Source organism: Drosophila tropicalis, unplaced genomic scaffold (assembly GCF_018151085.1).
Source record: "Drosophila tropicalis isolate 14030-0801.00 unplaced genomic scaffold, ASM1815108v1 contig_859, whole genome shotgun sequence".
In the NCBI taxonomy this organism is placed as follows: Eukaryota; Metazoa; Arthropoda; class Insecta; order Diptera; family Drosophilidae; genus Drosophila; species Drosophila tropicalis.
The window spans coordinates 9,920,990-9,933,977 of NW_027173353.1; the positions used below are offsets into that span (position 1 = coordinate 9,920,990).

Below are 12,988 nucleotides of genomic sequence, written 5' to 3' on the forward strand. Positions count from 1 at the left end.
AAAAAAGTTGCAAGGGTATACAAACTTTGACGCGGTCGAAGTTAGCCCCGGCCCTCTGGTTTTTAACTATTTTCACAGATTTTAAGGAAACATATATAACAGTCCCAGTCCCTCCACATACATATATGTACGCCTAAACATCTTTGCCTAAACTTAGTCTCAAATGTCGTTTACAGCGATTTGCCCTACAGCCAGCCATTTTTATGGTGTTGTTCTCCAGATACTTAATGGGTACGTTTGATTGTTTATTAAAATAAAACTTGTTATACATGTATTCATTTCGCTTTACAGATGCGGTTTATCAGAATCAAATTCTATATCAGACCTGCACCATCATGGAGTACAATGCATCTGTTTGTAGGCCATTTCTCGGCATTGAGCCTGGCACGGAAGACCAATGATGATCCACTGATGCAGTCATGTCAAGTATGGTTTGGCTGGCGGCGATTTGCGGCATCATGTATCGTAGTATTCGCTTTCAATGCGTCAATCTTTTATATGATATGTTAATGTACCTTTTATACATATGAAATGGCCTAATTTGTACATTCTTCGTGTTCACTATTGTAAATAATAAATTTCCTTTTAATAATGATCTTGAATTCACTTTTTAGGGCCCGAGTTGAGAGAAATTCAAACTTCAGTATAGTTTTGCCAATACTTTTGATGCTGTGGTTTTAATTATTGTAGTTCATTCAATGAATACAAAAACTTTGCGAAAAGAACCGAATCAGTAGTTGTAATTTATGTTTGGTTGATTGGTGGTTAGTACAGATACAGTTACAGTTAGGCATGTATTATGTATGGTTTTTATAAGGGACAGGCGTTTCAATAGAAAACACAATAACTCTATATGCTACATATTCTCCACTAGGATCCTAGTCTTCAACAGCACACATGACCGAGTAGACGCATTCTTCCTTATTTATCAAGTGGCAGGTTTTGTTCACCAGGGACATCAGCTGATTGACATCTGTGGCCCAATTGTTCAATATATCCGAAGGAGACTTCTTTGTAGTGAAATAGATAATGCCTGCCGGACGATCGATCTTCACGCGTATTGTATCGTTGTTGGCCAACTTGGACAGGTATTCCTCACACCGACTGGCAGGCAGATTCAACAGTTCACTCATACGTGCCAAATGCAGTCTTGAATAGTACATGGCAATAATGCGTATATTCTGAAGAAAAATTATTAGATTTAATATTAACATTTATTTTTTCATAAGCAGGATTAGCTTACGTGTTCTATCAGACGATCCTTCAGTTCGCTAATGCACTTTTTACCATGCTTGGTGCTATCCTTGAACATTTCATTCTCGGCTAACACCATACCAAAGTCGGCGTTGAATGTATCGAAATTGATGAGCTCTTTGGACATAAATAGACGCAAAATCTCCCTGTTTGAGAAAACGACGGGGTTGTGTTAAACAAAAAAGGACAAAGTGTATTCCAGTTAGAAACTTACTTGTAGGCGGGAACATCCTCTAGTTTTTTATTTTTGGACAAATGTGCCATCATGTCGCTTTGCTCATTGTCATAGGGGGCCAGCACACAGTACAAAACGGCGCACACGAGTTTTTCTGTCAGTTCCTTCTTTTGGGCATCGGTCAATTCTATTTCCGGCTCTGGAGCTGCAGGCTCAGTTGGCTCCGCTTCCTTGTCCTTATCCTTTTTCTTGTCATCGCTGCCCGCACTTGATTCTGAGGCGGCCACAACAGGAGCCTTTTTACGTGGCGGCTCGGCAATGGCCTGATAGTGACGCGAGGTATTCAAAAACGATGTATCCCGATTCAGTTGGATCATTAGGTTATAGAACTTAAGCTTGAGATCGTGTTGGCTATGATCATCAAAGAACTTGATGCTAATCTTTTTCGCAATAATTTGCGTTGAGACGTAATCTTCCTTAAGCAGACATAGACGCATTTGCTCCAATATTAGCTCAACCTTTTCTCTCTTATCCATCGAGCCGTAAGTCTCCACCTGTAACTCTTCCATAACAGATGCTGCACCGGCCACATCACCATCGGCCTCCTTGATGTCAGCAAGAATCTTGGTGAGACGAGCCCGCTCGATTTCCACATAGATCTTGCCTTCGGTGACCGAACGCAGGGTGTCGATTAGTTTCAGTTTGACCTCTTTGGTGGGCGTTTTATCGACGTATGTGTAGCATTCCTGTATCATCTTAACAACGGCCTGCTTTAACTGCGATCGTCGGCGCACCAGCAGTGTCACATACTCGTTAAGGGCGTTCCAGTTGGCTGCATCAAAGCAGATCTGACAAATGGCCACCAGAACACGCGAACACGACACCATATCAGCACCCAATCGAGTCTGTTTCTCCAGCTGTAGCATCATTTCGATGGCCTCGTGAAAGGCATCCGGATTTTTCTTTGCCAGTTCTTTGGCCAATGGAATCTTCTCATTGCAGGCTGGCTCGTAGTCCACCTCCATTTTGGTGATGCGACCGCCATCGAACAAGTACGTATCCATGATTCAACTGAAAATCGGAATACCTTTTGATTATTTGTTACCCCAATGACAAGGCACTTTTAGCACTCACATTTACGTTGCGGAAAAAAGTCGTCCAACGTCCTTTAAAGACCTGTGGCAATCCTATTTGGACTTAAAACTCGATAATTGATAACTGTTCGACAAAGCGTAGCCCTATACGTTTTAAATTGTTAATTAAAAGCGGCGTTTTCTCCAATTTTTTTTCAATGCAAATTCTGCTTACAAATGCTGTGTTAAGTTAGCTGCGCTTACGCCAGTGTTGGGAACTGTGTGTTGATGAACAATGCGATTTTAAAACAAAACTCAACTGAAAAAAACATAATAACTTTTTAAAGATTTTTATTACAATATAAATTGAATTTCCAGGCCAAGTTTTAGAAATTTTCAAAACTTGGGAAAAAATCAAATGATTATAATGTTTAGAAGAAGCCCTTGTGCGCACGCCTCTGTTCTTTCTAAGCAACCTGTTCAACACTTTTCGCGGCGCTGTAGTCTTTGTTTAGCCGCCCAAATATTTGCTGAAAACATATGCAGTTTGATAAATTGTTAATAGATAGATTTTAATTATTTTCTGGTTTGAAACCTAGATTGTGTTGACCAAATCCGAAGCACAATTTATAAGAAAATAGCTGAGAATAGATGATAATTAATAAGGCAGCAACGAAACACATTACGCGCGCGAATTTCTAAGCACGACGCGAGGAGGAAGAGGAAGAAAAAAATAGTTGAATAAAAATGGCACAAATTGAAGAATATCAAGACTTGGTCTTGGATGCCCTGGAAGTGGTCGAGTTCAAGCTGAGTGAGTTTGGAGTGCGTATTAAAAACCTTTTACTATTATTAAATTTAAATTTGTTTACAGTACGTGGTAAGGCAGACGCCGACATCAATAATGAAACCACCCCCGGATTTCACCCGGTTATGGCACATCAGATTTTTGGTGAATCCGAGACCATATTTGGATATCAGGACTTGCGTGTGCGTATCCTTTATACAGCCGGTCCGTTGCACATTTATTTGGGCGTGGAGTACGGCAAGCGGGTGAATGAAATTTCTGGCGGCGAAATTAAGGCAGACGATGTGGTCGCAACTATTGCCCAGAGCCTTCCGGATGGCTGCTATTTCATCAATCTCGATGAATTTCTGAAGACTTTGGACAAAGCCGATAAATTCCAGCCATTCGGTGAGAAGATCAGCGAGTATGAGCAGCAATCCGAAAATGGCAGCGAGAGACTCTTTGAGATCTATCAGTGTGACTATAAATCATCATCGTTCCTTAAGTTCTTTGCGCGTCTACAGACCTTCATACTTTGGTTCGTAGATGCCGCCTCATACATAGACACTGACGATCCTCAATGGTGTTATTTTATTTGGTAAGCAAAGATCACTTGTAAAAAAGTAGCTCTTTAATGCCAAGGAAACTTCTAATTCGCAGCTATGAAAAGTATAAGAACAATGATGGACAGTATCAATATGCTACAGCTGGATATTCCACTGTCTATGAGTACTATGCCTATCCGCAGAACAAGAGGCCAAGAATTAGCCAAATGTTGATCCTTCCACCCTTCCAAAAATTAGGTCTAGCCACTCAGATGGTAAAAACCATTTATCAGTTCTATCAATCCCAGAAGAACGTCGTGGACATTACCGTTGAGGATCCATCAGAGGATTTCCAGCGATTACGCAACTTCGTGGATGCTCGATACTGCAAGGATTTAAAGTCCTTTGCCCGCAGTGAATTAATCAAGGGATTCAACAAAGAAATGGTTAGAGAGGCACGTGAAACTTTTAAACTGAATCCACGCCAGGTGCGCAAAGTTTATGAACTTCTGCGTCTATACTACACCAATGTAAACGATGATAAGGAATACAAGGCATATAGGCTCGAGGTTAAGAAGCGCCTCAATGCCGTCTATTATAAACAGTTGAAGGATCTAAAGAAAATGGAACGCTACAAAATGGATACGGAAATGTTGCGGGCACGGCTGCCCAGTACAAAGCAACGCATGGAACAGCTTCAGGAGGAGTACACTCTCGTCGAGCAGGACTATAAAAATACAATTGCCAAGTTGAAAGCCTGAAGGAATAAAAGAAATGGGAAACCAGGGCATCCAAAATGGTGATGATTAATTTATTTTGTTTTTCCTTTCTAAATATGTAGATTACAAAATACACTTTGTTGCTGTAAGCTTATAGTATGATACTGTCGAATAAAGTTTTAATAAAACATAATTACCATATTAGCGTATATAGTTCACGTGCTGGAAGGGACACTTGAGCATTAAGCGGTTATATAATATATATCTCAAATTAAGATCGTGAAAGAAAATGCCTTGTTATATGTCGAGACGCGAGAAGGCTTCTTTTTTTGTAAAAATATGGCTAAATAGGTAGCTAACGTGTATTGTTTGTACATAAATTAAAAGAATATTGGAAGTACGTATGGGAGGGGGATACAATTCGACTTAAATCTGATGATCGAGTGCCGCAGTTCCAGCACACAACCCATACAACTAGCATGAGCCGTACTCTTCCATCCACTTTTCAAATCGTGTCACATCGTCGGCTGATACGGATTTTTTGGTGCGTTTACGTGCATCTTGAAAATCCTGCAGTGTGATGGGCAGATCGACATCTTCACGACGTATTTGCTTAATCTCATCTGGGGTGCGTCCAAGGATAAGGCGACGCATGCCCATCATTGAGGCATCACGGCATACATTGCTTATATCCGAGCCGGAATAACCCTTCAGTTCTTCACCAATCATGCTGGTGTTTAGATTGGGCGACAGGCAAACATCCTTCAAGCAAAGTTTGAGCAGTCCAGAACGAGTGTCCTCTGTGGAAGGATCAGTCATTGTCTTTATATTCACAAGAGATTGAAGTCCCTGCCATACTCACCATTTGGAAGTGGTATATAGATTCTTTTTTCAAATCTCCTTCGGAATGCCTCGTCGATATCCCAAGGGTGATTTGTGGCTGCCAAGACCATGATGACCTTCTCTTCCTGAGTAATTGCATTCAGTCCATCCATTTGAATCAGCAGCTCGGCCTTGAACCGTCTGCTGGCCTCGTGCTCCGAGTCGCTGCCTCTGGAGGCACACAGTGCATCGATTTCGTCGATAAAAATTGTGCTAGGCGCATAGAAGCGAGCCATTTCGAAGAGCAGGCGCACCAGTTTTTCACTTTCACCCCGATACTTTGACGTCAGAGTGGAGGAGGATACATTAAAGAAGGTCGTACCACATTCGGTGGCCACTGCCTTGGCCAGCATAGTTTTGCCAGTTCCCGGAGGACCAACCATTAGAACGCCGCGCCAAGGTCTTCGTATGCCTTTGAAGAACTCGGGCATGATAATAGGAAGAACAACCGCTTCCTGAAAAGTTCATTTAGAAATTAATTACATTTAAATGGAAAAGGATTTCCTCACACCATTTACCTGCAGTATATTCTTTGCCTCGTTGAGGCCAGCCACATCGGTCCACTTAATGCAAGGATGACGCTGAAGAATATCCTTTTCCAAAGTATCAACCAAATGCCTCTCATAGCCCAGAGGAGAGAAATGTTTGGCCTTTGTCCTTGGCGAACACCTTGGAGTATTGTGAGAGGTTGAGATCGATTGTGTGTGGGAGTTATCCTCCAATGAAGTGGTTGCATCCTGATCATCAGAGTTCGAGTTCTCATCCAGGGAGTTCTTCTTAATTGGTTTATGCTTCAGAGTCAACTGCGTGTTAGTGCTGAGTTTACGGGCTCGCATACGTTCCACCGAACGACTCTTACGGACTGCGGCTGTTAGAGCTGAAGCTCGTCCTGGCCGACCCAAACGCAGGCCTCCTCCCACACTTGACGTGGCAGTGACACCGCCCACGCCGCTTGCCACGCCTACATTACCAGAACTTCCATGTTGGCTCTGAGTTAGAGTATTGCTGTTTGCATTGCTGTTAATGGAGGGCAGTGTGGGTTGTAGCTCGGGATCACGACGTCTGAGCGATGATACCCATCGATTGTCCTGTTGCTGTGAAGGAAACGGCATGGCTTGACTGGATCGCGGCTGTGGGGCAACTTCTGCAGTGGAAACTGTGTTTTAATGGTGAGGTAAGGAATATATAAACCCTTCGGCGCACAAACCTTGCGTTGGCAGACGCTGTTGCTTGTTGCTGCGCACCGGGCCTGGCACTGGTCCACCTATTCCCAGACCATTTGGTGCATTGGCTCCCAAATTGTTGAGCGGCCGATGACGTTCGCCAACAGAAGTGCCAGCAGGATGTCCATTATCCTGGGCACTGGTCTTTTTCACTGAATTGGCATTTCGCGTCGGTCTGCTGGTGGCGGTGATTTTGGTGAAGGCAAATGGTGAAAGCGAATCTAATATCAAGGAGTCCATCATCCGAGCCATGTGTGACAGGCTAGCTGGAGGCGTTGATGAACTGAAAATCATAAATCATCAATAACATTATAAATATGTATATTAAGGCATTGCTTTTAATAAGAATTTAATTATTATATGTATGTATGTATATTGGGAATAACATTTGTTATACCCTTGCAGAGGGTATTATAAAATTGGTCAGATGTTTGTAACGCACAGAAGGAGACGTTTCCGACCCCATAAAGTATATATATTCTTGATCAGCATGAGAAGCTAAGTCGATATAGCCATGTCCGTCTGACCGTCTGTCCGTCTGTCCGTCGGTGCGTACGCGTTTTACTCAGCCATCTTAAGAGCTATCGGGATGAAATTTTTTTTGGGAGCTTTTTTTTACCCGGGTGAGATAAAGTATGAAAATCTTTGGGATCGGACTACTATATCATATAACTCTGGAACAAAAATTTTTGCAAAAATTGGAGTATCCCCATGAAGTTTACCAATATAATAGAATTTGATATAAAATCTCAGATCCCAAAATTTGACCCTGATCGGATAAATAGAACACAAGTTACAGTCTATATAAATCGGTTCAATCGCTGCCGGCAGCTCTGCTTGCTGCCTACTACGTCATCATCAAATCAACAGAGCACATGCATACTCACACAGACGCAACGCTACATAAACTGTATGTGTATGCGTGCGTTGCTTTGCTTAGGGAATGAGGGAAGAAGAAGAACAAATTGTACATAGTATGAAGAGTAAAATTGTTTTGTTTGTATATTAATGAATTGAGTTGCAGAAAACAAATTTTGAACATGTGAAATTATTATTGTCAAGGACTGCAAGGGTATATAAACTTCGGCATAGCCGAATTTAACTTCTTTGATATTTAATGCTAAACTTGGTTGGATCCAAGGAGGGTTTACGCGGTGGGATCTCAGACTCGATCAATCAATAGTTTCTCTGGTATAAAAGAATACCAAAAAATTCAAATAGTTTATTTTTATGTTAGTTTCATAGATTTGAACTAGTTTCCCATCGATTGTCTATCACTGGACTAAAAATATCGTTTTACCATCTCAAAACGTGAGTAAATTTCTACTAAAATCATTTACAATTTGAAACACAATTTACATTTCCTCCATATCTACAATTCGTTCCCTAGGAATTTCCACTTCTCGTATTAACTATGTAGGTACAATGCGATTATTAACGTTGGTGTCAGTCCAAAAACTGCAGAACGTCTAACAAACATGATTTACAGGGCTTAAACTATCATTCAATACCGCATTTCAAAAACATTTGAAAATGTCACAACTGTGCCTGAGTCACAACTGGGCCCTCTCCCCTACATTATGCTTTAACATCGTTAAGATTGAATTCAATTTTATTTTGTCGTCCCAAATGTAATTAGGTATCACCCCTTAAGAGCATATTCGCAGGTGGCCTACAATTATCAAGTGTATTGTTGTATAAATTATTAAAGTTTGTATGTAATACTTATGAGTATTGCATCGAAAAACTCTAATTTCTCAAATCTCAAGACATCATTCAAGCTGACTAGAGTTTGGAATGTTTTTCGGGACAATCGAACATACATAGATAAATAAAGATATATACATAGATATATATATACATAGATAAATATAGTTTGTACTTCATATAGAAAGATATATTTTTTCGAATCTCAGATTGGCCTAATATTTTACTTGGTCTACCTTTTTTTGAAAATACCATGCCGACTAGAGTTACTAGAGAGTGAGCTCAAAATATCACAAAATATGACACTTTTGGGTTCCTTTCAAAATGTGACTCTTAAATAAGTTATGATTAAAAATATGTTTAAAAGGAGTTCTAAGCGACTCCTCTTGTTGAGGAAAATGAAGTCATTTATAATCAGAGATCGATCATAAGTAAGCTCGACCATAGAATTGGAAAGGGTATTCTTTAAAGTTTCGTTTGCGATCAACAATTCTATAAAGTGCTTTTGGCATAAATTATACCCAGAAATAGAATAGAATTAATGTCAAGTTTATGTCAAATATTTAAAGTTGGTTGAAACTTTGACAAAAAATTTATATATTTTGCCTTATTAACTTGACCGTGTAGCAAAGGTCAATCGCTTGTCTTATCAGAGAATACACTAACAAAACCCCGTCAAGTCCTTTGCGTGTCCGGGTTTACATATACACAAACATATGTATATACATATTTACATTTGTTAAATTTCTCGTGTCTAGCCAATGCAAAAGTTGGTCTAATATTAGCTAGCCCTTTTTCAACGAGCCATCGTCCATTTCTGGGTGCTCTAACTGTGTGTCACATACACAGACAATGCGCGGGAATTTCTAGGAAGTTAAAGTTCGTGGGGGCTCCCGGTGGGACTCTCGGTTTAGACGGTTCAGCAGCAAGTGGATGGGTTCAATAAACTTGGGCATAATAAACTCAGGTTATTGACGTCCAAGTCGACAATTGTATGTGAATTTCCTTTTTTTTTTTTTGTATTGTTTCTTTTTTTCTTTAGTTTTTTTTTTTCTTTGTGGGTTTTGACATTTAAATGAGTCATTAGGTACATTTTTGTAACGAATTTGGCTTATAAACTTCAAATTCACCTGAAAGTATGCAATAATATTTTAATACCATGCTCATTAGGATGGCAGCAGCCGCCTTTGTACATATTTCTTGTTTTGGCCACAACTTCCGGTCCGTGTTCATAACTCTGCATAAAATTGGGTTAATGGTTTCGTGTGGTCGCCTGAGGGATGGGATTGGGAATGGAATTGGGTCTTATTACTGATTAACAACTAACTAAACAAACTGGGTCCCCTTGATTGAATTGCCCCCATACCCATACATACCCGTACACTTGCCATACAAATAATGCAATTGGGGTCATACGATTTCCCAGTATCGATACGCCTATATCAAAATATTCCATGGAAACATGTATGTGATTGTGATTGTTTGGCTAGGAAGCGTTACAAGGCCTGTCATGAATAATGACGGAAGATAAAGAAGTCCACCGGTGGAAGATCTGTGTCACCAAAAGGTGTTTATGCAAATGCCTCCAACACGAACTTCCACTACCAATCCACAAAAACAAAAACTGTCATATGCAAATTGAATACCTGGACAAGGGGCAATTATGACTGGCAAAAAATGCGATATGTAAAAAGGACGGAAGAGTGACAGGAAGGGTCAACTTAAAGGACCAACAAGACTAGAAGTCGATGTACATAATTACACTGCGGAATGGGGAACCGGCTCAGGATTAAAGACCCCCCTTCAGTCATTGACCATATCATCTTATCATCTTTTTCAAGAGGAAGATGAGAAGGTTGTAAAACTAACTAATCATTCATCATTAAAATCATTCTTGGAAATCGAAATATGACCAGTTTCATGGGTAAAATTTTGATTTACATAGATGGGAAACTATCCCTCGTTTCCCTGCCGAAGATGCTTCACTGCTCTCACACACATTGAGGCTTCTGGTTTCTGCCGGAGATTTATATGTTATAATCGCTCGATTGGGCGGATTCCAATAAATGGGATGCTGTTGATATAGTTACAATTAAAAAGCTTTAAAAATAGCTGGGAGAATAGTTTGTATTCAAACAGACAGACGCAGACTGAGCAATCCTTTTATGAATTACAAATCTAAGGAGAAAAGCCCTTAAAAAACCTTTGGATACCGAAGAGACTAACTAAATAGTTAAACTAACTCCTTCAGTTAAGGATAATAAATGTGTATATAAATTACTTGGTGTTATTGTAATTACCACTGATGGAGATCCCACAATGAATGATAGGGTGTATGTCTGTAGGTGGATACAAAGGGAACGGCTACTTCATATTCCACTTGGACATTCTGCGGCGATTGTGGTCGCAGAGCGAGGGCAGTACGTTCCATGGCTGGATTGGAGCTGGTCAACGAACGTTGACGGATAAATGGATGCTGTGTGGCCTGGGAATTGTTATTGATCAATTGGGCCACTCCACCGGCTGAGGCATTGGATGATGATGCTGTTGTCTGACCCATGCCAAACCAATTCTGTGCATTTGTGCTAAACATTGTTAATCCGTGTTCTTGACGTGTCACCAGAAAGAAACTTTACTTTTAATTTAATCACTCAGAACTTTTGAAAAAATACATAAATAAGTGAAAACAACTGACAGTCTTGGCCTGGCCAAGTCAATGGGTTTAACCGAAGTACAATAATTCGTTGTCCGCGAGTTAAAGTGGCGTCCATCTGAACGCCACAAGGGTTGTAGACCAACTGACCACAACAAAAAAAGGAATCGTCGCTGGCTATTTACAATGGCGGGTAGTTTTCCCATACAAAGTGAGCGAGTGTGTGTGCTTGTGAATGCGAAATGAGGTTAAAGGAAGTATTGCCCAGGCGCTCTAATGGGGCGGTTTCAATCATGCCTAGGCCCAAGTAAAGAATCCTTATCATTCGAAAACAAATGAAGGCTTTCAAAATATTTGAGTAGTCAAAATTTGACTTACTTCTCGAGAAATGAGTGGTAACCCATTCTAAAAACCAATAAATTTTTTACTTTTCTATCTTTGAGTACTAACTAACTGTAATCGTCTAAACTCTAATTCCTTTTCCCAGTTTTATATGGTATCAACTTACATATACGAGTTCTCAAAAGAACATTCAGTCGTCATGAAGGTCCTGTCATTTTCTTTACTGGTCAATGCACGCTAGCTTCAAGTTAGCTCAAGGAAAATATTGCCATCGATTTCTTAACAACCATGGAACACATTTTGCTATATATGTATATATGTATACAAAGAGCGATTTCATTGTAATTCGCCGACTAAATTGCCGGCATTTTAATGACAGATTTCTAAGCCGCAAATTAAGTGGAACTCCTAATCTTTCCATATGGGAATGCCTTGAGATGTTTGTCATTTGGCTTAACCAAGAGATTTTTAAATCAAACAGCATCGAAGGTCAAATTGAGCGCGTATATAATATACATTCCATACATACATATATGATATAAAATATATAAGTACTTATATACACATCAAATGTATGGCTTTATTTGCTCATGGGGCAAATCAGCTGCATTTGAGATAAAAATCGATGCCGAGACCCCACACCCCAGCCGGCGCACCCATCACCGTGTCAAGCCACGCTGAAGTGCTGCCCTGCTGCAAGCCTTCATCATCGGTATAAGCCTATTTGGTGAGCTCTTCCTCCTGATACTCACCCTCCCATGGCACCCGTTACGGGTAAAAATGTTGATGTGGAGTCCACAGTGCGAATCGTTGTGTTGCCACGCAGAATAATCCTTTCGCGTGTCGTCCGCCTGTACGTTGTAGTTTCCTCTTGACGCATCTTGGTCGAGTTAATTGCTGCTAATGTACATCCAAATAATCCGAAATTTGCAATCAATTTTTGAAATTTAGTTTTCTTTTTTTCGTCTGTTTTTTTTTTTTTAAATTTTATGTTGAGAAATTTTTGCGTCTACTCCTCTCAATGTCAAATAGAGCAATGCTAGGCGATTGAGAGAGAAAGGATGTGGATGCTGTAGAGAAAAAAGCTTTCACTTTGCCTCTTGAAGTTGCCGACTGCGAACAGCTGAGGCATAATCCTCTCAGATTGCGCAACTTTCGTGGCGCAGTGAGGACCAACAATAAGAAAAAAATCGTAGCTGTTGCGCCAGAAGAATCTCCAAAAGTCCAAGGACCAGTCAACAGCCTAAAGTGGCATAGCATTTGCCAAATGAGCGCCAAACATAAAGTTTAAACGAAGGTGATTTGGGTCCTAAAATCGTTCTTACTGTTTCGTCCTTTTCAATGTTTATTTCAAAATATATATAAAAATTATTTAAATGGAATTATTTGGAATTTTATGACCCCTTTGTAAGTAAATTTTAATGCGTTTGTTATTTCAGCCTAGTTTGGAAAAATATGAGTTCACCAGAAGTAATTCCTTCAATTCGCATTACGCTGAGACTTTTCGTCTAGCTTCAGTCAGACTTCTTCTCATCGCCCTTCACTTCACAACGAAAGACTAGAATTTGGCGTCCTATTTCTCCATAAATTAATAAACTGTTAAGTTAGTTTTTCTAATTTACTAGGTA

At 40.2% G+C, this 12,988-nt stretch overlaps 3 protein-coding genes across 6 annotated transcripts; 1 reads left to right on the plus strand and 2 right to left on the minus strand.

Annotated features, from left to right (window-relative positions):
• Positions 1–646: 646 nt before the first annotated feature.
• On the minus strand, positions 647–2,768 carry Rpn5 (regulatory particle non-ATPase 5). The gene is made up of 4 exons (XM_068296212.1): positions 2,564–2,768; positions 1,469–2,500; positions 1,244–1,400; positions 647–1,181 (listed from the first exon to the last, which is right to left on the minus strand). The coding sequence occupies exons 2-4, from the start codon at positions 2,491–2,493 to the stop codon at positions 879–881; spliced, it is 1,485 nt and encodes a 494-aa protein (XP_068152313.1). The 5' UTR covers positions 2,494–2,500; positions 2,564–2,768; the 3' UTR covers positions 647–878.
• Positions 2,769–2,985: 217 nt separating this feature from the next.
• On the plus strand, positions 2,986–4,746 carry Hat1 (histone acetyltransferase 1). The gene is made up of 3 exons (XM_068296213.1): positions 2,986–3,316; positions 3,377–3,887; positions 3,950–4,746. The coding sequence occupies exons 1-3, from the start codon at positions 3,250–3,252 to the stop codon at positions 4,593–4,595; spliced, it is 1,224 nt and encodes a 407-aa protein (XP_068152314.1). The 5' UTR covers positions 2,986–3,249; the 3' UTR covers positions 4,596–4,746.
• On the minus strand, positions 4,617–12,393 carry kat-60L1 (katanin p60-like 1). Of its 4 annotated transcripts, none has more exons than XM_068296210.1 (5): positions 12,113–12,393; positions 6,643–6,941; positions 5,954–6,591; positions 5,416–5,890; positions 4,617–5,353 (listed from the first exon to the last, which is right to left on the minus strand). In XM_068296210.1, exons 1-5 carry the CDS (start codon positions 12,238–12,240, stop codon positions 5,028–5,030), a joined length of 1,866 nt encoding a protein of 621 aa, XP_068152311.1. In that variant the 5' UTR covers positions 12,241–12,393; the 3' UTR covers positions 4,617–5,027. The 4 variants fall into 4 exon arrangements, with proteins under 4 accessions (XP_068152311.1, XP_068152312.1, XP_068152308.1 ...); XM_068296211.1 differs by having other exon boundaries at positions 5,954–6,579; positions 12,113–12,392; XM_068296207.1 differs by lacking the exon at positions 12,113–12,393 and adding an exon at positions 10,666–11,051.
• Between the last annotated feature and the right edge of the window lie 595 nt (positions 12,394–12,988).